Source organism: Miniopterus schreibersii, assembly GCF_964146895.1.
Source record: "Miniopterus schreibersii genome assembly, chromosome: 5".
Taxonomy (NCBI): Eukaryota; Metazoa; Chordata; class Mammalia; order Chiroptera; family Miniopteridae; genus Miniopterus; species Miniopterus schreibersii.
The window spans coordinates 3040921-3064806 of NC_138106.1; the positions used below are offsets into that span (position 1 = coordinate 3040921).

Consider the following 23886-nt stretch of genomic DNA (forward strand, 5'->3'; position numbering starts at 1 on the left):
TGCCGCGCCGGGATCCTCCCCTCCCCCCTTCCCCGGCCCGCTTCCGGCGCGGCGCTGAGCGAGCGCGTGAGTGCGGCGGCCGCGGCGCTGCGTCCCCCGGGTCGGCGCGCGAGCCGTCCCCGCCGCGGCGTAAAGCGCGTCTGCGTCCGGCGCGGGCCCCTCGTGTCGGGAGTTGAACGAGACCGTAGGAACGGGTTTGGCTGTAGGGATTTTCATCTTGTTTTTAAATGCCGTGGGTGGGGGTCCGCCATGTGCTTTTTTTCTCTCCCCCCCTTTTAACTGAGGTTTGCATCGGATCTATCACTTTTCCTTGCTTTCTAAGATCCAGGGTTTGTTTGGATTTTCATGCGATTTTAGGTTATAAACCTAGATTGCATTTTTTCTTTTTCTTTTTTGTTATACACCCATTGTCTGCAGCAGCTGAGGGCACTTTCCCAATTGCTTTCTACTTTATATTACTCAGCAAGTGCACTGAACCCCAGGCTTTACCGGGCTCTCTTGTTAGGCTCCTCACTTAGATGACGGAGGCCCAGGGAGGCTACGTCCCTCAAGGTGTCCAGCGAGTAAGGGACAGAATTTCAACCCGAACCGAGGCACTGGCGCCGAGGCCTCCGAACCCCGCGTGGTGTGGATTTTTCGCTCCCCCTCTTGTTCCACCTAAGTTTAAAGCGATGTGTATTTCAGAGGTTTCAGTTCACATGGCAGATCTGTGATTCCCATTAAACTAAAATAGCTTTTCCCTCTCGGAGATCATTTTTAGTAATTTTTTCCTCTCTCGGGTTTTCAGTGATTGCCGTTGCTACAGTATCCGATGGAAAGCTGCTCGTGTTGCAACCCAGGCTCCACCCCCCCACCCCCCCAAACTCTGCGCCCCTCAGCGCGTTCCTGACCCTAATGCCTCGCTTTCTCGCCTGTGCAGGCAGGATGGGAACAGTGTCCACCCCATAGAATTGGGAAGGTCGAGTGGGGTAATTCATGGTAACCACTTGGAATGTAGCATTTGGCACAAAGTAAGCGCTCAAAACGTGTTACTTTTTTATATCATCAGCTTAGATTTTTATTTGAATATGTGATCCTACTGTCTCATAAGAAGTTAAAGACTGCCGTTTTCTTTTTTCTGTTATCAGTTTGCCTGCTACATAATTGTCTTCTGAAAATTAGTAAATTAATGGGACACATTTTTTGTTTCTTTGGCTTTTTTTTTTTCCTGTTGGAATTTATTTCTATCCCTGAAGTATCAGTTTAGATAAAAGTAGGTAATAAAATATAACAAGGTAGCATTGACTACTGCTGAATGTCAGAAGTTGTACTGTTTATATAGATGTTATAGCAGTTCATCCTCACCTCCTGAGGCAAGTTTTTCTTCCATCTTCTAAGATGTGAAGAAATTGAGATAGAGCATGCCAGGGTCTCGCTGCTAACCTCAGTTGAGAGATAGCTGTTGTCCCCATCCTGCTCAGAATCAAATGCCAGAACTGATGTGAGATTGTTCAGATTTGGTTTTTGCCTTTTCTACCAGTTTTCTAACATATTACACTAACTTCTTAAATCAAGGGTCAGAATCGTTCCTGCCGCCTGTTCTTGTACAGCCCACCAAATAAGAATGGTTTTAGCATCATTAAGTGGTTGGAAATAATTAAGGGAAGAATGTTTTTACGACACGTGAAAAGTATAAAACTCAAATTGCAGTGTCCATACATAAAGTTATTGAAACACAGCCATGGTTATTCTTTACAAACCTTTGTAAGTTTTACTGGACGTAGCCAGGTTCATTTACTTATGTGTTGTCGCTGGCTGCTTTCATGCTTCAGTGGCAGAGTTCAGTAGTTGTGACCGAGACTATGACCCTCAAAGTCTTATCTATACGACCTCAAGGTTTAAAAACAGTTATTTTAAATCCTAGTCTGGATTTAAAACACCAGGGTTTTTTTAAAAAATTTTTTAATATATCTTAATTGATTTCAGAGGGGGAGAGAGAAATAAAAACATCAGTGATGAGTCTTTGATTGGCTGCCTCCTGCCCGCCCCCTGCTGGGGGTGGAGCCCACAACCGGGCATGTGCCCTGACCAGGACTCAAACTGGGATGTCCTGGATCCTAGGGCGATGCTCAACCACTGAGCCACCCTGGCCAGGCTGTGTTGTTTTTTTAATCCAATAAAGAGTTAAGACATTATTTCACTCCCTTCACCAGTCTGCCTCCTTTTAAAAATCCTGTACCTTAGGAATACAGTCACATTTCTCAAATTACGAATCCTAAGTTTTCAAAAATGGATTGTTGCTATACGTCATATTTAGAAATTGTGATTTCTAAAGTATGAACTGTCACCTGTGGTTTTCTTCCTGCAGCGTGCGCTTTCCTCTTGGAGTCCTGTCTGCAAACAGCATGGCAGCCCGAGTGCTTGTAATTGGCAGTGGAGGAAGAGAGCACACGCTGGCCTGGAAACTTGCACAGTCCAATCACGTCAAACAGGTGTTGGTTGCCCCCGGAAATGCAGGCACTGCTTGCTCTCAGAAGATTTCAAACGCTGGTAATCATGTTTTCAAGTTGGGAGTGATGATTAATAATTATAAGTTATTGTAACAGATGGCAGCTACATCTGCTCTTTGTATGGTCAGTTGCTATTTAGATTTGAGTGCTTTCTTTAACCTTAAAACTTATGTGGTAATTTGAATGCTTGCCATATATTGTAAATTTAAGGTATACTGTTGTTCAGAGCATACCATTTTCTTACCTTAAATTATTTTAAACCTTATAAAACACATCCATTAAAAAGTCAGTAGTGCCTGATATAGGCTAAAGGCATTTTGATGTATATTTTTGCGCATAAAAAGTTGAGCAGTGCTATTAAATGTAAGTTCTGGCAGTTCTAACTCCATAATACAGCTCAAGCTGTACATCTTCAGCTGGAAAAAAATGACCAGTTCTTATGTTACATTAAACTCACCAGTGGCGTCCCATAGTACTTAGAATAAAACTCAGCCTCCTTGATGTTCCTTACAAAGTCCTGTGTGATCTGGCCTCTGCCTGCCTTTCCAGGCTTATCTTTTCTATCCTTTCTTTCCTGTTCACTGCTCTGTCTGTGCAATCCTCCCAGTTTCCCAAATAGAGCAGCCTTGGACTTTGTCTTTGTTCCCACCCCTGGTATGACTGGCGCCTCATTATTTAGGACTCAACTTACAGGTTCCTCTCAGGGTCTTTCCTAAGTTTCTGAGTAAAGCAGGTCCACCTCATTTTGTTTTCAGTTATGAACCATTGTCTGTATTCTATTTTTACTCTTCTCTTGTCTGTCTTCTATCTTCATTCCCCCCTAGAACATAAAGCCCTTGAATATAAGCTACGTGAGGGCGAGGAGCTCACCTGTCTTGTTCTGCACTGTGTGCACTACGCCTGGTACCCTGCGTGGCACACGGTGTTGTATGGAGAGGAGAACTGCGTACACAGACCAAAAATAAGATGAAACAAAACATAAGAAAATGTCTGCTTCCCTGGGATCTTAGGATGGGGGCTGAGGTGTTGTATCTGTTTATTGAAGAACTGGCACGTTCCATTTAGAAGCAATGGATGTTGTGCAGGCCGGCCCGTGAAAATCCCCGAGGAGTGTCGTGAGGCTGCTGCCGCTTGCGGAGACGGGCGTGGTGTGCCCTCCTCCTCTGCCGCCCTCCGCTAAGCCGAGGTCCTTGGCTGTGCTCGGCCCAGGGTGTTTGCAGCTACTACCCCAGGGTGCACAGTACCCCATCCTTGTCGCCTGCACGTCAAATGCCCTACTGTGCGGACTAATTGGAAACTTCGGCCAACTTAAGGGTGGTGATCCTACTGCTCATGACTTAGAACTCCATCAGGAAAGAAGGTTTGCCTGTCTTTTTGTAGGTAGGAGAAGTGAGCACAGTCTTAAAATCCTTTAGTTCTTAGCTTAAGCTTCTTTTCACAAGGAGACTCTTCCTGACTCAACCAGAAATAGCCCCCCCGTCACCTCATATCAAATTTGCCTAATTTGTTCACAGTTGGTTTGTTTTTTTCTTAAATATTTATTACCTAACTTTCCCACAGTGGAATGTAAGCATCCTAAGCGTAGGGACCCTGTTTGTGTTAATGTCTTCACCCAGCACCCAGCACATAGTGGTTCTCAGTACATCTTGAATGAGTGACAAAGACCAGTTTCTGAGTGTATTCTGTGATACACATTTATTTACTATACAGTCCGCACTCGTGGCATAAACACCACAGTCGAGAAGGGACGTGGTAGCTCTTGGGGACACCTCCTGGTGTGTTTGTCTAACAGCTACAGCAGTAGCAGAGAACTGAGATCTGTTGCGTAGCCTGCTACGCTCTTCTCTGCTCCCACTGTCCATGGGGAAACGCCTCTGCACCAGTAACGGAAAACCAAGTTAATAGGCATAACAAAGTATGGCACTTAGTTTCCAATATGACACTTAGTAACTTAAAGAGTGTTTTGTAACTGAGGTGGGCTTGTTTTTTCTGTTTGCAGCTGTCTCCACCAGTGATCACAGTGCCCTTGCTCAGTTCTGCAAAGATGAGAACATTGAATTCGTAGTTGTTGGACCAGAGGCACCTCTGGCTGCCGGTAAAGTCCACTTCTCTTTCTTATTACAGAATATCCAGTGCCAGAGGAGCTTGGACAGCATCTAATCTAGTTCATTTTAGAGACAAGGGCTTCTAATGTGATGCTGCATTGGAAAAGACCTTTTATTTCTCCTTAGGTATCAGAAATGTGATGAGTGATAAATCAAATCTGCAGTCATGGGAAACACTTTTTATGTTTTTATTCTGGTTTCTATTTAATAACCCAAATGTTGAGAATAACAAATAACTTCTGCTGGATTTAAATCACACGTTAGTAGCATTTTTGTTCATAGTCTATAGTCAGCATGAAAATCTTACCAGCAGTCATCTGCTGTATCTCAATGTGGATTTAGTCTAATCCTAATTCTTCTTGAGAATGGAGAGGTGCCGTAGACCTTGGCTCACTGGAGGCTGCTCATTTCCCTCCACAGGAATTGTCAGGAGCCTGGCGTCCGCAGGTGTGCGATGCTTTGGCCCCACAGCAGAAGCGGCTCAGTTGGAGTCCAGCAAAAGGTTTGCCAAAGAGTTTATGGACCGACACGGAATCCCAACTGCACGCTGGAGAGCGTTCACCCAACCTGAAGAGGCCTGCAGCTTCATCATGAGGTAGACAGAGGGCGACCGCAAAGGGCAGTTATTTCATTATCATAGTTAAATATCCGGGTCACTTGTGTGTCACCAGTTTATTGTAAGATAATTGGGGGGGGGGGGCAGGGGGACTCATTCTATTTTGGTTGCCTTTTTCCAACATCAAAAGAAAATGGGATTCTATGCATGTATAGTACAATGTTGTATTGTCTTGTAGAGAGATGAATTTTATATTTATTACTGAATAGTTTCTAGGGAAAGAGATACACTTGGTTTCACAGCCAAATTGACATACACAGTGGCAGCTTAGAAAATAAAGGATATTGGTTTCATTTATAAATGGTTAACCAGAGTGAGGAAGCATCACTTGGTGGCCTTGTGCCAGCACTGCTCGGCTCTGGATCACAAACTCAGACATCCTGTTCATGAATGTGGGCAGGTGCGTGACTTTGCCCTTTTTTATTGACACCTCTCCCTGTGACCGGGTATGTTTTCCCTTTAGTTGAGTCAATTTCATTCTTTATTCATCTTGAGTCCTACAGAGTCTCTTAAGCACTGAGTGTTATTTCCTAGTAGCCCCATGCCTTGGGTAAGGACTTTGTTACTTAGTGTCCTTTCAGATCTCCAGTCTCACTCAACAGGAGAAACTGTGTCCTTGGAGAAATGGTCTTATTCTTACACAGCCATGTCTTCTACTTGAGAGTAGGGTTCACTACTTTGTATCTGAAAGATGATTCTGTACCCACTGTACAACTGCTTTATTCTTCCAAAGATTTTGCCAATGTGATGTGTGCCGTGTGATCACAGCCATAAAGCGATCTATAGGGAAAGGATCCTGGAGGGAAGTACAAAATGGTGTTGATAAGATCAGTCATTTGTTCCTTTCTGCTTTCCTCTTGTTGTTAGAGCATATCCTTATAAAAACCCAAAGCAGCTTACATTTTTAAACTGAAAGGGTTTGTTGGATGCTGAAGGTGACCCTCTCTCCACAGTGCGGACTTCCCTGCTCTGGTCGTGAAGGCCAGCGGCCTCGCCGCCGGGAAAGGGGTGATAGTGGCAGAGAGCAGAGAAGAGGCCTGCAGAGCCGTGCAGGAGATCATGCAGGTAAGCTGGTTCCTCTGGAAACATTTATAATTTCCTTGTCACACTGGATAGAGTTTATAGCTTTCTACTCTTAAGTTTACAAAATGTTCCTCAAGAGAAGGAAAACGTATGCAGCAAACACACAGGTAAGTTATTTTTCATAAGACTTTGTGTTATAATCCACCTCTAAGGCAGACCTATGCCGATGCTGAACCCTGCACAGCTCTGTTCTTTGGAAGCACGTTCCTGCGGCATCCTTTGTTGTCTGCTGCCGAAAGGCAGAAAATACAAACACATTCTCAAACATGCACGAGGACAAAATTCTTTGCCCTTTGTGTCCCACATCTCAGAAGTGAAGCATCGAATTAATATACTTTGCTTCTCTTTCATGATCCGTCTGGGTTGCTGTAGGTGTCCCCTCCTTGTAGAAATCTACTTTCACAGACATTCTTTAGTATAATTATTGTAGGCAAGCAGATATAATTATCATCAAAAATTAGAATTAAATGGTAATGGTGAAAGGTCTCTTTGTGAGACCTTTCACCTGTACCTGTGCTGGCTCCAGGTCATTGCCACTTTAAAATTAGGAAACACTCATGTCCCTTGGAGGCTTCCAGAAAGGGAAAGAGAAATTACAATACCCATGTATTGGTTCATAGTACAAATGGCAGAACATGACAGCAGCCAGTGAAGTAAATGTTAAGAGCTTACTATTTGCTTTTTTATTTTTTAATCTACCATAAGGATAAAGCATTTGGAGCAGCTGGAGAAACAATTGTTGTTGAAGAACTCCTTGAGGGAGAAGAGGTTTCTGTAAGTATACTCACACCTGGGCCCTCGGAGTTCGAGGAGCTGTCAGCTGACCTCTGAGCCCCAGACACCTGCTCTGCCCCGGTGCTTTCACATGAAAGCGTAAACCAGCAGTTACAGAGGACTGTATATGTTTAGCACTTGGGGTGCAAATGAAAAACGAATGTATCCTCTCTTAATCACCCCCAGTGTCTCAGTAAGGGACTTGGACTGTATCAAACATTATGTAAAGTGGAGAAAGGTTGAAATGTTTTGAGAGTAGCTTGACTTTTTACCTAACCCGATTCTTGATGTCGTTAGCATAGGGTTATTTATGTTCGAACTCACTTTACTTTAAAAGAAGAAAACACTTCTAGGAAGAGTTAGGGTACACTTTCCACGTACTAGTTAATTTTGTACTCTGGGCACCTTCGGTAAGTGGACCGTTTTCTTTCCTGTGCAGTGTCTGTGCTTCACTGATGGAAGGACCGTGGCTCCCATGCCCCCGGCGCAGGACCACAAGCGACTGCTGGAGGGAGATCGTGGCCCCAACACAGGGGGGATGGGGGCCTACTGTCCTGCACCTCAGGTACGTCCCAGAGGCTCGGCTGAGTTCAGGAGGAATTGCTTGGTCTTCTCAAAGAGCTCTTAGTGCTTTTCTGTTTATGGTAATTTCTAACTTTTAGACGTCATCTTTCCTATTTCATAAGAGTAAAGTTAAATACTGACTTGATAGGGTCAGTATGAGGATTTTAAAAGTTTATGCATTTAAAGTGCTCACCGTATGTCTGGTACTAAATAAATACTAGCTTTCCTTGTCCCCTCTCATTGTCCCACGTGGTATTGCTCACAGAATAATTTTTTAATACCAGTTACAGTCCGGCCAGCATGGCTCAGCATTTGAGCATTGACCTAGGATCCAGGAGATCCCAGTTCGATTCCCAGTCAGGGCACATGCCTGGGCTGCAGGCTCGCTCCCCAGCAGGGGGGGTGCAGGAGGCAGCCAATCAGTGACTCTCATCATTGACGTTTCTCTCTCTCTCCCTCTCCCTTCCTCTCTCTGAAATCAATAGTTTTTTTTTTAATTTAAATACCAGTTACATTTACATACTTCTGCTTGTGCCCCAGGTTTCTAAGGATTTGCTGCTAAAGATTAAAAATGCCATTCTTCAGAGGACAGTGGACGGCATGCAGCAGGAGGGCTCCCCATACACAGGTGCGCGCTGACATTTGTGGGCTTTGTTCACGGGGCAGCTTCACCGCTTCGGCACACTTCCCATTTTCTTATTTCACCACCTTTCGTTGACCACTGTCGTGGCGCTTGTTGATATTCCATACTTTCAAGTATTAGACATTTATGTTTTGATTGTCAGTCACAATACAGTGTCTTCAATGTAGATTTTTTCCTTTCGAATGAAGGTGTTCTCTATGCTGGTATAATGCTGACCAAGGATGGCCCAAAAGTTCTGGAGTTTAACTGCCGCTTCGGTGATCCCGAGTGCCAAGTGAGTAATAATTAAAAACAGTATAAGGTGTTACTTTGTAGAAGATGCATGTTTTAATCTCAGGATTTATAGGCCTTGAAATGATCACCTTTGAGAAACACAGTTGACCCAGGACAACACAAGTTTGAACTGTAGAGTCCACTTACAGGCAGAGTTTTAAGAATAAATACACAGTCAGCCCTCCCTGTTCCTGGGTTTTGAATCTGTTGCTTCAACCATCCTCCCTCGTCTAGAAACAGTGTTTTCAGTCTGTGGTTGTGCATCCGCAGATGAGGAAGGCTGACTGTCCATTGATCTTCGCAGCCTTATGTAAAGGGATTGAGCATCCAAAGTTTGGAATCTGCAGTGAGGTCCTGGAACCAATACCCTGTGGATAGCGAGGGATGACTAGAGTTTTGGGGGAGTCATGAGTAATATGGGAATTTTTGACTGTGGGTGTTGAGCCCCTCCCTCCCGCGTTGTTCTTGGGTCACCTGGATGTGCAGGTTTTACTGGTGTCCCAGTGAATAAAATGTCTAAGAGCTAAAACTCCTCCCTGTTGCCTTGCTGATTATGATTTTCTAGGTAATCCTCCCACTTCTTAAAAGTGATCTCTATGAAGTGGTTCAGTCTACCTTGGATGGCCTGCTCTGCGCATCTCCGCCTGTCTGGCTTGAAAACCGTGTGGCCGTAACTGTTGTCATGGCAAGTCAGGGGTATCCAGGAGACTACACCAAGGGTGCGGAGATAACAGGTGAGTCTGGGGAGTGAGAGATTGACTTCAGTGTGGCAGGTGCCTGGCCCGCAGCAGGCTTCCCTCCCATGCTCTTTCCCTATGTTCTTAGGCTGTAAGGCTGTCAGAGCCTTCAAGGGGTTCTTCACCTGTTGCTTGTTGAATGTGGGTGTTCAAATGTCCAAAATTATTATATTTTAAGAACTGCAATCCATTTCCCTTTCTGGAAAAGAAAGACTGAGGTGGGCCTCGCCAAGCACCGGGAAGATGATGGGACTCTATGGGGTTAGAGTGACATTATTGTGATTACATCAGCGAGGTAAATTTCAGATGGATAATATCGGAATAATCACAAGTGGATCCCCCATTTGCATCCCACCCCATAGTCACCTGGATGGCAGAGTTCAAATGCTTTCTTAAGTATAGCCTTCTCTTCTGTTTCTCTTTACAGAAGGTGAGGAACTACTTAAATGATGTTATATAGAACAGTGTTTAAAATGCCAAGTAACTTCCAGTGCCATAAACCCAAAGGCAGGCCTCCGTGGTCCCTGGCAGGCGTGGCCTCCCTCGGTACTTCAATAGTGTGTTTGATTCAAATACCCTATTTACTATCTTGCCCAGACAAGAAGTCCATTGCCCTGTGAATCCCACACATGGCACCTGGGCAGTTAGGAATTCAAAACACTTTGAAGAAGGCATAGATTAACAGACTACCTTCCTCTCTTTAAAAATCAATAGGAACATATTTTTAAAAATGAAAGAGAAATGGAGACAGTAAAGAACAACCTGGGGATTTAAGAATGGTTTTTTTAAAAATTTAAGGATTATATCTTTGTATAAACTGTCCATGTTCGTTTTAAGTGTAAAATTATATATGAGAGCTTTAAAAATAATTCAAAACAAAATCAAGCCAAGGATTTTAGACTACATCTAAAATCTAATTTAAATCACATTTGTCTTAAAGTTTTACAGTTGTTTTATTGGGGGAACGATTAAGAAAGTGTTTTGCATGGCAGTGGTCCTATGGGTTCTTGAAGGAAGGAAGGAACCTAGGAACCTTTACTTGGGTAGTTATGATAAAAGAGAAATTACTTTTAAGTAAAACACGCCATCAAATCCAGAATTATTCATTGATGTTTAGATTTTTTTAACTTGGGAAAAAATAACTTTCTACTTTGAAATCTCAAAATTTTTAGGGCTTAGCTTCTTTTTTTCCTCCCTCATTGAAATAATAGTTCTTACATGACACTTATGATAGCACAGAACAGACTGTCCTTAGGAGAAAGTGTCTGTTTACTATTCATTGCATTCATTCCTTCCTGATAGGATTCTTGTGACGACTCATTAAAGTGAAGTAAAGATTTTATTTTAAAGAAAATTTCTGGGAATTAGTAACCAGCTCACAGTGTAGAATACTGTCATTGCAGATGGTGAGTCGAATGTGCTCTCTTACAGGGGTTGCCGAGGCTCAGGCTTTAGGGCTGGAGGTGTTCCAGGCAGGTACAGCCCTGAAAGATGGCAAAGTGGTGACCAACGGAGGTCGAGTCCTCACGGTGACAGCCATCCGGGAAGATCTCATCTCAGCCCTCGAAGGAGCCAATAAAGGACTGGCTGCTATAAAGTTTGAGGGAGCCGTTTATAGGAAGGACATTGGCTATCGGGCCATAGCGTTCCTCCAGCAGCCCAGGTAAATTTCTCACCCGGGTGCTGATAGCACAGCTTCAAAATTGGCACATAGAGCTATGCAGAAAGTCCCATTAGCCCTGCACTGAGCCTTTCTGTAGTCTTCTCCCTGTGGGGTGGGTCTGATTTTGATTTGCATTTAGTTTGAATCCAAACCATTTACAATATTCAAATGAAATAGAAAAAAACCTCATGAGAGCTCCTTCTGTTTGAGAAGTTTAGTAAAATCACAGTGGTATTAAAGACTTTTCCACATTGTACACTTTAAATATATACAGCCATTTGTTACTCATCAGTAAAGACAGGGAAAGGGATTTTTATTCCTCGAGTTATCATATATTTAAATATTGCTATTTAGTTATATCTTAATTCCTGGTTTTGTCAAAGAATTCAAAATGAAAAGATTGGTCATCCACTCTTGCAGGTTAACTTGCTGATACCGTATGTTTGGCAGTCGTCTTGTCACTGCGTTTAAGTCTATCACTGAGATGGGTTTTTCACCCTTATTGATTCATTTATTGACATGTACAACTATTCCTTTGTAAAAATCAATAAACTTTTAATTGCAAGTGTGGGTGTTTTGTTTTCTTAATTGTATATCACAGTTACTATTCTTTGTCGAGTTCATCTATGAGAAATAAGTTTTAGGACAAAATAAGTTTTTAGCAACTTAATTCAAGCTGTACTGCTACTGATAGGCAAGTTTTTAAAATACTGGCTTTTTTAATTTTTTTTTACAAATAACATTAAAATACCATGCTAAAAATTTATTTTTTTATTTTAAAATGAATGGATTCCGTTGAAATGACCAGTGGAACCCTACTTCAAGGGACTGCAATCTTAACACTAGTCTGAGTTCTTTAAATTAAAGATGAAGGTTTTTTTAAACCTTTTGTAGGGCGAGACTACTGAATCCACAGTGCTCCTCACAAACTTGATCTCTGAACGTATGTACCGCTCCCTGGTGTTTGCCTGATAGAGAAGGTGATGCACCAGAGGCCGTTACCTCACTGTGCTTTTTTCATAGTTTTTATCTTGTTTGTTAACTGTCTTCAGCTATAAGGAAACTATTACAATTCTCTGTTGTTGCAGCAAGAACTCGGTTTCATTCTTTGGGGATTTCTTTGTAGAGTTCTTAGAATCCTAATTTTTACTTTTCCAACTTTGTTTTGACGCTCCTTCCCTTCCCATACCAAACTGAACAGAGAAAGGCTGTGGCGCAGCGTCAGTATATCCAGCTCCCTGTGAGCAGTGCTAATGGGGGAATACAGTTAGAAAAGTCTGCAGTAGTGATGACACAGCCTCCTCCCCTGGGCAGGTGGTTTAAACACTTCAGTCTCCAGGCCAGCCCTGGACCAGTTATAGCAACGTCTGTGGAGGGGCCCAGCATGTGAGCAGATGCCAGAATCACGAGGGATGTCTTCTGCTTTACATAATAGCGTAAGAGTACATCGTTTTCCCTGACATTTAGGTTATGTCCTAGGTTTCGTTTTGTGTTTTTAATCCTTTAGGGGCCTGACTTACAAGGAATCTGGGGTAGACATTGCAGCTGGAAATCTGCTCGTCAAGAAAATCAAACCTTTAGCAAAAGCCACCTCCAGACCAGGTGAGTCAGATCCTATCCTTTCCTAGTTCGTTGACTTTGACAGACACTGTGGACTGATTTGAGCTTTGTAGTTTACAGAGGAAAAATGTTCCAAATTAATACCCAGTTCTGTGCCAGGCTGACCCACAGTCTCCTGCTTCCTTGTCTCTGTTATTAAGAAACACATTTATGATGTTAAACTCGAAAGGACATGTCTGCCCCTTTAATATTTAATTACTCCTCAGTCAGTGCTTTAAGCTCGCGGTGCTCCCAGGAAAGGCATCGGAAGTGTTCTGCAGACTCACCATCACCTGGTCAGTGGAAACACATCAGGTTTTGAATTTCCTCCCCCACAGGCTGTGATGTCGATCTCGGAGGTTTTGCTGGTCTTTTTGATTTGAAAGCAGCCGGTTTCAAAGACCCTCTCCTGGTTAGTGGAACAGATGGTGTTGGAACGAAACTAAAGGTAATTAAACACCTTTGCACATAGAGACCTTGTATGAACATAGAAAGAATTTACTGTTATGTCAAGTACCTGTTTTCCCCTTTTGATGTACAAGCACTAAAGAGAACCATCCCAGATAACCCTATAATATGACTAAAATATCTACGTGTTTTAACACAATATTGCTGAGGCTGTATCCGGATGGAAGGGTTACTTAGGGGCTAAAAGGGGATACTTTGGACCGAGCGGCCTATCAGAATTTAGTGTTCTTTCGTCTGGAGGTGTTCAGAGCAGCCAGCCAGAAGTGGTAATATTTGTTAGCCTCTGCTGCTAAACTGACAAGTTACAATGTGGAGCTTAATCTCACGTGGCTGTTCTGTTGTGTAGATTGCCCAGCAGTGCAACAAACATGACACCATTGGTCAAGACTTGGTTGCAATGTGTGTGAATGACATCCTGGCCCAAGGAGCAGAGCCCCTCTTCTTCCTCGATTACTTTTCCTGTGGAAAACTTGACCTCAGTACAGCTGCAGCTGTTGTTGCTGGGATCGCAGAGGCATGCGGGAAAGCTGGGTGTGCCCTCCTCGGTATGCTCGCCCACCTTAATCATGCATCCGCTTTGCTGTACTTCAGCCCTGTGTGTAAGTGTGATCGGTACCAGTACAGCAAGCGTGAGAGACCACATATCACAAGATGAGGCAAATAAAATAGAACTTAGACCCTGGTGTCCTGAAGCCCCTCCTCGTGTGTTTGTTCCCAGATTCATACCCCTTTACAGGCCAGGCCTCCCCTGTCTCCCTGACCTTTGGCACCATTGTCATCCCATCTTTCTCAGTGGCCTCTCGGACAGACAGGGTGGGGGTCGTTCCCTCCTTACTGGCCCTGCAGCCCAGGCAGGTGGGTTCTTTGCATTCTGAGTCTTATTTTCCCACCAAAGGGACACAAAATGTGTCCAAGATTTATGGAAACATTGCTTAAATATATGAGAATTTTGAGCAAAATAAACGTGTAGGGCCCTAGCCAACTTGGTTCAGTGGTTAGAGCGTCGGCCTGCAGACTGAAGGGTCCCGGGTTCATTTATTGCCCAGGGCACTGACCACGGTTGCAGACTCAGTCGCCTGCCCAGGTCAGAGTGCATGTGCGAGGTAACCAATTAGTGTCTCTCTCACACTGATGTTTCTCTCCCTCCCTCTCTCCCTTCCACTGTCTCTGAAAAGCAGTGGAAAAAATATCCTCGGGTGAGGGTTAAAAATTTTAACAAAATAAATCTGTAGGTTGAACAAGGACCACAATTACCTCTTTTATGTCACCATTTCTGGGGACAGGTCTGTTCCAGAGGCCAAAAATTGTTTCAGCCATTTTTTAGAATAGTTTCTTATTTGGAGTCTGTGTGTCTAGATCCTGTCTTTACAATATTATCATGAAGTGAACTGTGGGGTCCGTTTTACGCGGGGACATTTGGAGTTAGACGGGCTGATTGATCACTCTCAGCCTGTACTGTCACCTAGAACGGAGTGATTGTAAAGACCAAGTACAGGTGAAAGCATTGCTGAGGCTCAACTGCTCTGCAAGTTACATTACATTCAGCTGAGATCCCTCTCATGAAAGGAATGATGTTTGGAGGTGTGCTCGCCCTTTTTGGAAGTTAGTGCTATTTCCCCTGAAATCGTGCTCGGTTGAAAGTCCTGCTAGGCGGCTAACAGTACACTACTGCATGTGTGGGGTGTAGCTTCCCGTTTAATTGTGGCTGCTGTCCCTACTGCCCGGGCAGGTGTGTAAATACTGTAATCTCGTTCTTTTGTATTCCCACCAGGAGGGGAAACGGCAGAGATGCCGGACATGTACCCTCCCGGGGACTATGACTTGGCCGGTTTTGCCGTCGGGGCCGTGGAGCGGGACCAGAAACTGCGTCCCCTGGAGAGCGTTGCTGAAGGGGACGTGGTTATCGGAGTAGCTTCGTCTGGTCTGCACAGCAACGGATTTAGCCTTGTGAGGAAGATTGTAGCGAAGTCCTCCCTTCAGTACTCCTCTCCGGCGCCCGATGGCTGTGGCAGCCAGACCTTAGGTGAGTGCGCTTTCGTTTCAGTCTCCTGCTTGGAACTGTCTGAGCAGCCACTGAGGGGGTTAGTCTCATTACCTAGAGTGGAATAAGTGACAGTGTCCCGTGGCCTTGTCTGGACATTACTAGAGAACTGGCATTATGGTACAAGGTCACGGTCATTCTCTACTTCCATTCCGTGGGTTTTATGTGCTTTGGTTTTATGTTCATCTGCTAAGTTTTTGTCTTCTCTCTCCAATATTCAGGGGACTTACTTCTGACTCCAACCAGAATCTACAGCCCCTCCCTGTTACCTGTCTTGCGTTCAGGACACATCAAGGCCTTTGCCCATATCACTGGCGGAGGGCTGCTAGAGAACATCCCCAGAGTACTCCCTCCGAAATGTGGGGTAGATTTAGGTGAGCTGCATTAGGAGAAAAAATACCCTAGGGGAAAAACCCTGTGGGTAATTAGTGCACATGTGATTATATGTGGGAATTCTTATCATTGTCTTGGGGAAAGAACAGGGCTGACCCCTTCCTACCTTTTTTTGCTTTATTTGCCATGTTTGTAAGGCATGAAACCCTCTCATGTAATTGACTTATAAAAGAGGAGGTGTTGCCAGGCCAGCATGGCTCGGTGGTTAAGCATCTACTGATGATGCAGGAGATCGTGGTTCAATTCCTGGTCAGGGCACATGCTTGGGTTGCGGGCTCGATCCCCCGTAAGGGGTGTGCAGGAGGCAGCTGATCAGTGACTCTCATTGATATTTATCTCTCCCTTCCTCTCTCTGAAGTCAATAAAGACATATTTAAAAAACAAAACAAAAACTGATAGGGGAGAAAATTCATAGATGTATGACGCCTCTTAAAAATTTTATCAACTCTAACCCTGGCCGGGTATCTCAGCTGGTTAGTGCATCGTCCCGATACGCCAAGGTTGCAGGTTTGATCTCTGGTCAGGGCACATATAAGACTCAACCAATGAAGCATAGATAAATGGAACAACAAACCAATGTTTCTCTCCCTAGAAAAAAATCAATTAAATATATCAACTCTAGAGCATTAAAAAACTAATTATCCCGCAGATGCACCAAGTAAATAAGGGGAGTGGATGGTCAGCCCCATTTTGTAATTAAAAGCTAAGTTCAGTGGCTTTCTTTTCTTAGGAGCATCATTGTGAAGTGTTTAATTCAGTGTAGTTTTTGTAAATCAGATCCCATAACTAGAAGCCAGAGAAATTTTTGTTGTATTATTTGCGATAATAGAGGGTACAGTCTTAAAATAGAACTGAGTCTAAGTTTTTAAAAATAAATAGGCAGACATAGGATATTTATCTTAAACCTCTTGTGTAACATGACTTCATTAGTGCATGCGCTTCCTTTCAATCCACACACAAGCGCCTGGTTTAGCATCCTGCCTGTGGTGCATTGGTCATCGCTAAGGCCCAGCTAAACCTCACAGGCTAATCAGACAACTCCTGCCTGTTTGCAGATGCCCAGACCTGGAGGATCCCCACCGTCTTCTCGTGGTTACAGCAGGAAGGACACATCTCTGAAGAAGAGATGGCCAGAACGTTTAATTGTGGGGTCGGGGCTGCCCTCGTGGTGTCGGAGGACCTGACAGAGCAGGTTCTGAGGGACATTCAGCAACGCCAGGAAGAAGCCTGGGTGATTGGCAGGGTGGTGGCCTGCCCTGAAGGTAGTAGTTCCTCATTTAATTCTCTTCTGTGCATCATCCTGAATGTATCTGTGTCCTGCCTCACACGCACGCTCTGTCCACCTCTCACCCCAGCATCGCTGTGGCACATGGCACAGCTGTAACATGACAACAGCCACGCCCGTGACACCACATACCTCTTCATTTCTGCCGCAGGGCTCAGACCTGTCCGTAGCAGTAGCATATGCACCATACCCCGCAGCAGGAGCCTTGACCAGTGGGGTGGGAGCTAGTGAGTAAGAACCCACCTCAGGGACAAAAGAAGGGAGTAGTTCTGAGGCACAGTCTACCTGGCCCCTTTGAGGGTCCCAGGGAAGCGGGAACCAGTGCCCACTGGGAACCAGGTTTTAGCACACTCCTGTACCCGCTCCTCTGCCCCTCTTCCATCGTCTCTCTGGTCCCTGGAGTCCCTTCCTGAAGACCTTGTCTTGGGCTGTTTTGTGGCTCCGCTCAGATCAAGGAGTATCGAGCGAGCACCCCGACAAGTATATGAATTACACAGGGACACTGACAACTGCTAGAAGTCGGCAGTGGCAGAAAACCCACTCAGAACTGGCTGACAGGTATCAGGGCTTGTGATTTTTTTTTTTTTATCTGAGTCTCTCCTTTATTGTGTAGGTTTCATTTTCAGGCAGGTTCTCCACGTATCAGAAAAAATGTCTTGAGCCCACATCCTTGGGCTCACTTTGCAATAGGAAAGAGGCCCTCTCTTTCCCAACGTCCTGTGTCAGATCTTTGAATGGCTTTGCCTGGGTCATGTGCCCGCCCTTGAGGCCAGGAGCTCCTGGCACCATCGTGGATGGGAGATGGGAGGAGTGGGGACAGGACCCTGGCAGGCAGCAGAACGTCCACGTGGGCTTAGGCTGAAGTAGGTAATATGTTCACCTTAAGGAAGTTTTTATGAGTGAGGAATGTGAAAGTAACACATACTGTTACTCTAGCCCTTGCATATCTTAGTGTCAGAATAAAATACAGTATTTTAAAGTTCTCATGAAATACTTTCTATCACCACTGTTAATTCATGGCTCTTTACTTCTTTTCTGGGTGTGTTTGAAATGAAGGTTCCCCTCGGGTGAGAGTCAGGCACCTGATTGAAGCCATGCAGATACGAGGGTCGGTGGTGGAGAATGGCACCGTGAGAAGTCACTTCTCTGTCCCACCGAGAAAGGCAAGAGTGGCTGTCTTAATATCTGGAACAGGTGAGATGTGGCTTCCTCTTTATTGCAGTGCCTTAGAAATGCTCTTCCCTTCCTCCCCACCCCACCTCGCCCCTTCCTCCCCAGCAAAAACCCTCAGGTTGTGAGAACACCAGCAGAGTAGAGCGGGGCCACAGAGAGGAGTCCTGGAGGAGGGTCGTCTCTGCAGCCTCACACTTTCCACTTTTCTCAAGCGTGTGAGGTGGCTCTGAAAGAAAAAACAGGATGGAAAATCCCGCTGCTTTTGCATCATGGCTTTGTAGTCATGTAATAGTAGAAAGTCTTGTAATAGTAGAAGGGGTTTTTTCACTTGCTAATGATAAGAAGAAGAATGTGGAATTTATGTCTGACACTTGGGATGGAGGAGTAGATAACAAGAATATCACTCTCTCAGATGGGTAGAGCTGACTGCTTTCTGCAAGTGTAAGTGACGTTGCTGTGAATTGACGTTCTCATAAGTCATATTAAGTGCGTATCTGATGATTTCTGTGAGTTACATTCCCGGAAGGCTTTACAAGTCTGTTCTGAGATTTCAGAATACTTGAGGCCCAAGTTGATGTTAGAGCAAGGAGCCTATGGTGAAGGCCTCGCGGTTGGTTGGTTTGTTTGCTTCTGTAGAGCAGAGCACGTTTGAATGAACGCTGTAGTCCTGCTCAAGGGGACAGCGCAGTCATTTACCTTGATTTGCTGTCAGGAATTTAAAAGAGAGCAAACAAATATTACACAGTTCAGTATTTCCTGATGAAAAACATCACATTTCATGAATTACATAAAAAAACAGTCGTATCATTACATAGACACAGAGAGTACACTGTTTTTATATCATTAATGCTTATTATGCTGTGTGACAATTCTTTTTTATAGCAAGATATTCAAAGAAATACGTAGTATCCCTAAATTTTATGGGTTCTGAGTTACTGCAGGTGGACCGTAGAGAAGTGTGGAGAAGCTGGAAGGAAATGCCTTGAACAGTATGGGAGGCCTGCCTGGGTGGTGTAGTCAGAGATCAGAGTGAACAAACTCCAGACTAGAGGAGGGCTTTGTGCAGCGGGCACAGGCGGCCGAGGCGGGTGCGCTGGCTGGGTCCATCTGGGGCACTCGGGGAGATCTATAATGAAGAAATGTCATTAAGACTCACTAATGAACCCAAGGCCTTGCTCAGCTTATGAAGACTGAACCCCACAAGCCCTGTCCCTCGTCTGAGGGTGTTTCCCTGTATGATAAGTGTGCACATATTTCCCCCATGCTTCTTGTTGAAAGAGCAACCACATATCCTAAGACCAGGCGCGCCTGTGTTTCCATAAGCTGTGTGTCCACAATCCCAGGAGGAAGGGAGCCTAGACACCTCACGTATTTTGCCAATATTTTCTAAGACATTTACCCAGGAATCTTGACCGCTCTCTTCCAAATGTCACCTCGCAGCAGGTTGGGGGGCTGGGCGGCAAAGGTGAGGGGACTGAGAAGTACGCAGTGGCTGTTAGGGAATAGTCACGGGGGCGTGACGTCCAGCACAGAGCATGGGCAGTAATGTGATGCCTACGAGTGGCGCCAGGTGGGTGCTCGCCTTACCCGTGCGGGGCCACTTAGTGAGGTTTGTAGTGTCCGACCACTATGCTGCGCACCTGGAGCTGATGTGACACTGAATGGCAGCTGTAATTGGAAATGTTTAAATGGCACGGGCCTCTCTTTAAGAGGTGTAAGCTTGCTTGTGCTTTTCCCCTCCTCAGGCTCGAACCTCCAGGCTCTGATAGACAGCACCCAGGAGCCCAGCAGTGCTGCCCACATCGTGGTCGTTGTCTCCAACAGAGCCGGCGTGGCCGGGCTGGACAGAGCAGCGAGAGCCGGCATCCCCACCCGCGTACGTCGCTTAGAGTGTTTTTCCCGCAGGCTGTTTAAACTTATCTTCCGCCCCCCAGGACCTGGGGCTCGGGGCTCCTGTCCTGGATTCCTGGGCTTGGGGTGGGTGCGGGCTGCCCTCCTGCTTCCCCCGTCGGCTCCTTACCTCTTCATACCGCGTGTGGCAGAGGGAGCAACTGGCCTGTGTGAAGGCTGAGCTTTAAATTTTTTTGGTAATTCATCGAAATAGACTGTGCTTCCGTTTTCCTGTTCCAGGTAATCAATCATAAGTCATATCAGACCCGTGTGGAATTTGACAGTGCAGTTGACCAAGTCCTGGAAGAGTTCTCCACGGACATCGTCTGTCTCGCGGGATTCATGAGGATTTTGTCCGGCCCCTTTGTCAGGAAGTGGAACGGTGAGCAGCACGGGGTTGACACCAGGTTGGGGAACCGAGTGGAAGTGGCTGGGGGGCCGTTAACTTCCCAACAGTCCCGGGATGTGTTTATGGAGACGCTGGTTTTATGGCACAGGGCACTGTGTCGTTTCCTGCGCCTGAGCCCAGAGGGTCCCGGCGCTGATTTATTGACCTGCCCTGCGCCAGCTTCCTCTGCCTGCTGTAGCCGGCCCTTCTAGCAGCCGAGGTTTGTCCCCAGCACCACAAGGACAGTGCTTCCTCGTCTGAGTCAGTGCTCGGGAGAGACCTTTGTACTTGTTTGGAAGCCAAAGAAAGTGACTGGCTGTGCCCCACCCTCTCCTCAGGAAGCGCAGGCGGCTCCCAGAGGTGGCGAGGAAGACGGTGCCCAGAACAAACCGCCCGGGGCTACTGCCTTTCCCCACAAACGTTCCGGCTGCATCCTGGGGTGCTTTTTGTGCGCACGTGTGGGCAATAATGCGTTTTCTCTCCAAAGTTTGTTTCCCTAGAAACAAACCACAGAGCGTGTGGTAGAATGTGAACCAGGCAGGGCCTGGTGACTGAGGCGCAGGACTAACCAAGCCAGAGTCTGGCTGGTGGACATGCCACTGGTCTCAAGTCAGGCACATGGACACTGCAAGGACTTTGTATGTCTTTTTAGTCATGTGCACCAGGGACAAGCTGAATTTTCTTCAAAGAGCCCAAGGTCCACATTGGACACCCCACCATCACGTCCCTGTCCAGCCTCAGTCACTGCAGGGACCTGTCCCTCAGTGTGTTCAGCTGTGCGGAGCAGGAGCTTGCGCCCCCCAGGGCCTCCTCAGATGAGAACCTGCATTTCCCTCTGCCTCCTTTCTGTCTCACAGAACCCCTGCCCCTCTGATCCTGTTCCTGGGCAGGAAGCACACACTCCTCTACCCATGCACAGCATGTTCCCATTCTGACCCCTGTGCTTTCCTTTCCAGGGAAAATGATCAACATCCACCCGTCCTTGCTCCCTTCTTTCAAGGGCTCAAACGCCCACGAGCAGGCCCTGGACGCGGGCGTCACAGTCACCGGGTGCACCGTGCACTTTGTCTCTGTGAGTATGTCTTTTTCTACCCAAGTATCGCCGGTGTTCGGGTGGAAGTTGCACTGGCTGGAAAGCCCTGCTCACTGTTTTGCTTCCTTCTCAGGAAGATGTGGACGCCGGACAGATCATCTTACAAGAAGCTGTCCCGGTGAAGAGGGGCGACACTGCTGCCACTCTGTCGGAGAGAGTGAAACTGGCAGAACATAAGGTCTTCCCCGCAGCCCTGCAGCTGGTGGCCAGTGGGGCTGTCCGGCTTGGGGACGATGGCAGGCTCTGTTACGTCCAAGAGGAATGACGCTGCCCAGCTCCGGGAAGAAGCCTGCTGTTCGCATGGTGGCTTTTTATCATGTGCTCAGCCTGACCTTTTTTAGTGAACAGAGCTTCATGACGAGCGAGACTGAGGTTACATGTACATATTATCCCCCGTGGTCTTGAGGTTTCACCTGTTCACGACCTTCTTGTTCAGAATTAGGCTTGTCATTCAGAATGCCTCTCACTTTTAGCCAAACAAGATCCCAAAGCTCTTAGTCTTTCTTACCCTCTTTTTCTGACCCACATCCCCTCTGGTACTGGTAGAGTTCCCCAGGCCTGGGCAGCTGGCTGACAACAGTTTCCTCACGTTGACTGTAGTCAGCACTGCCATCAAGTAAATGGGAGGTCCAAGGGCATCACTTCACACAGGTCCCTTTGCTGTAGAAACCATCGGCTCTGGTCCTGGAGAGTTCTCTCCACGTTAAGCACCTGTTACATATACGCCATACACTGCTGTGAAGTTTACAGAGAGTTAAAAATCTAAGGGGAAATGTTGCTTGTTGATAAAATCACATACTTTAAAAGTAGAGGCCAGTGCCATGATGTCACTGACCAGTGTAAGCTGTGACTTCAGAAATAAAACTTCCCAGCCCTTGCTTTGAGACTAACCTCCACTAAGAGGACCCTGGACTCCAGGCAAGACAGCTAATGCCATATCTTGGGAAGACCCAAAATATGTCTGAATATCTGGTTGCCAGGAACACGCTTGAAAATAGCAGGGACGGCACTGACAGACCAGAGTCCACTCAGAAGGTGCCCCACTGCCTGGTTTGTGAGGAGCTGAGTATTGTGTGTGGACATGTCCAACGTGTTTATAATGATACTCAAAGAGAAACGGTCATTTAAACTATGAAAAACTCATAACGCAAAAAAAAAAGAACAGTAAAACCATGTCATTATTTTACTGATGTAATAAACACAAACGTTTTTATTATAGGTGTCTTTGTTTGTGGCAGCAGGAGTAAAACACACACTGTTCAGGTAGAAAGATGCGGGGGGGAGTGTGGGGCGTGTCCCACGGGTCATGGGCCCTGCTGGTTACACACAACAATCGGAAAGGATTCCAGTGTGAGATCCAAATGTTTTAAAGAGGAATGTTACTCATTTCTAAGAGATTTCCATCTCTAAATGTTCCCTCTCAATTATTTTACTCTTTCTTCTAATCCTTACCTGAGGATACGGTTTGTTTTTATATTTTTTTAATGTCTTTACTGATTTCAGAGAGGGGAAGGGAGAGAGAGAAACATCAATGATGAAGGATCATTGATCGGCTGCCTCCTGCGCGCTCCCTACTGGGGATCGAGCCCACAACCCAGGCATGTGCCCTGACCAGGAATCGAACCCCGACCTCCTGCACCCTAAGTTGATGCTCAACAACTGAACCACACGGGCCAGGCCCGAGGATATGTTTTTATTGATCTGAAAGAGACATCAATGTGAGAGACATCGATCAGTTGCCTCCTGTATGCACCCAGACCAGGGACTGAACCTGCAACCTAGGTATGTGCCCTGACAGGGGGTCGACTCTCAACCTTTTGGTGTACGAGACGACAATCCAACCAACAGCACCTCCTGGTCAGGGCAACGTTTTTACTACTAACTGCTCTACAAACTTTTAAATAACTGGAGTACAACATAGTAGTATTTACTTATACTATGTTTAATAATGTGCTGGTAGTCACTACTTTTTTTCTTGGCTCTTCTGTGCTAAGTGGCCAGACACAGCCCAAATCATGCCCCAGGGGGAGGCCGGCAAGGGCCCCACTTCCAGTGGGCACAGAACCTATGGCTGCCCCACAACCAAACGCACTTGGGATGCTGTCCCTCCAGGGAGCATGCCCATGCCATCCCCCTCCCCCTCTCCCTCCATGGGCACATATCCCCTAAACTCCAAAGGATGTCACAGACTTGGAACCTGGGGAGCAATGGGCAGCAGCAGGTCATCCAGGGCTAACCCCAGGAACCTGCCTCCAAGGCCCCTTTTCTCTGACTTCCCATCGAGCCAGAGCAGCCCAGCCCAGGCCCTCCTGTAGCTTCTATGCCTGCCCTTGTTTCACTGTCCTAAGTGTGTTTTTGCTGCAGCCAGTAAATTCTTGCTTTTCTTAAAAAACAACACCACACTCTGGCTACCTGTCTCTGGCAAGGCTATCTGATTGGCCACCTTTAGGTCACCCACCTGCTCTCAGCCGGGGTCAGAGTCACACTGCCTCTCACATGACGCCGGGTACCGTGGTCAGTAGCCCCGAGACCAAGGTCGGCTCCGCAGTTGAAGATGGTACAACAGGAAAAGATCCAGGAAGATTCATAAAACCCCAGGTTTCTTTTTA

The 23886-nt window shown here is 46.1% G+C and overlaps 1 protein-coding gene across 4 annotated transcripts; it reads left to right on the forward strand.

Moving 5' to 3' along the window:
• The first annotated feature begins 39 nt into the window (after positions 1-39).
• Positions 40-22493, forward strand: GART (phosphoribosylglycinamide formyltransferase, phosphoribosylglycinamide synthetase, phosphoribosylaminoimidazole synthetase). 4 transcript variants are annotated; one of them, XM_081138193.1, is made up of 23 exons: positions 40-202; positions 788-1010; positions 2348-2529; positions 4489-4584; positions 5015-5189; positions 6164-6275; positions 6999-7067; positions 7507-7632; positions 8172-8259; positions 8463-8548; positions 9113-9281; positions 10716-10947; positions 12455-12549; positions 12885-12994; positions 13361-13559; positions 14786-15037; positions 15277-15429; positions 16504-16710; positions 17790-17927; positions 19652-19782; positions 20037-20178; positions 21141-21256; positions 21351-22493. In XM_081138193.1, the coding sequence occupies exons 2-23, from the start codon at positions 976-978 to the stop codon at positions 21540-21542; spliced, it is 3105 nt and encodes a 1034-aa protein (XP_080994319.1). In that variant the 5' UTR covers positions 40-202; positions 788-975; the 3' UTR covers positions 21543-22493. The 4 variants fall into 4 exon arrangements, with proteins under 4 accessions (XP_080994319.1, XP_080994322.1, XP_080994321.1 ...); XM_081138196.1 differs by having other exon boundaries at positions 21355-22493; XM_081138195.1 differs by lacking the exon at positions 788-1010 and having other exon boundaries at positions 40-184.
• Positions 22494-23886: the final 1393 nt, after the last annotated feature.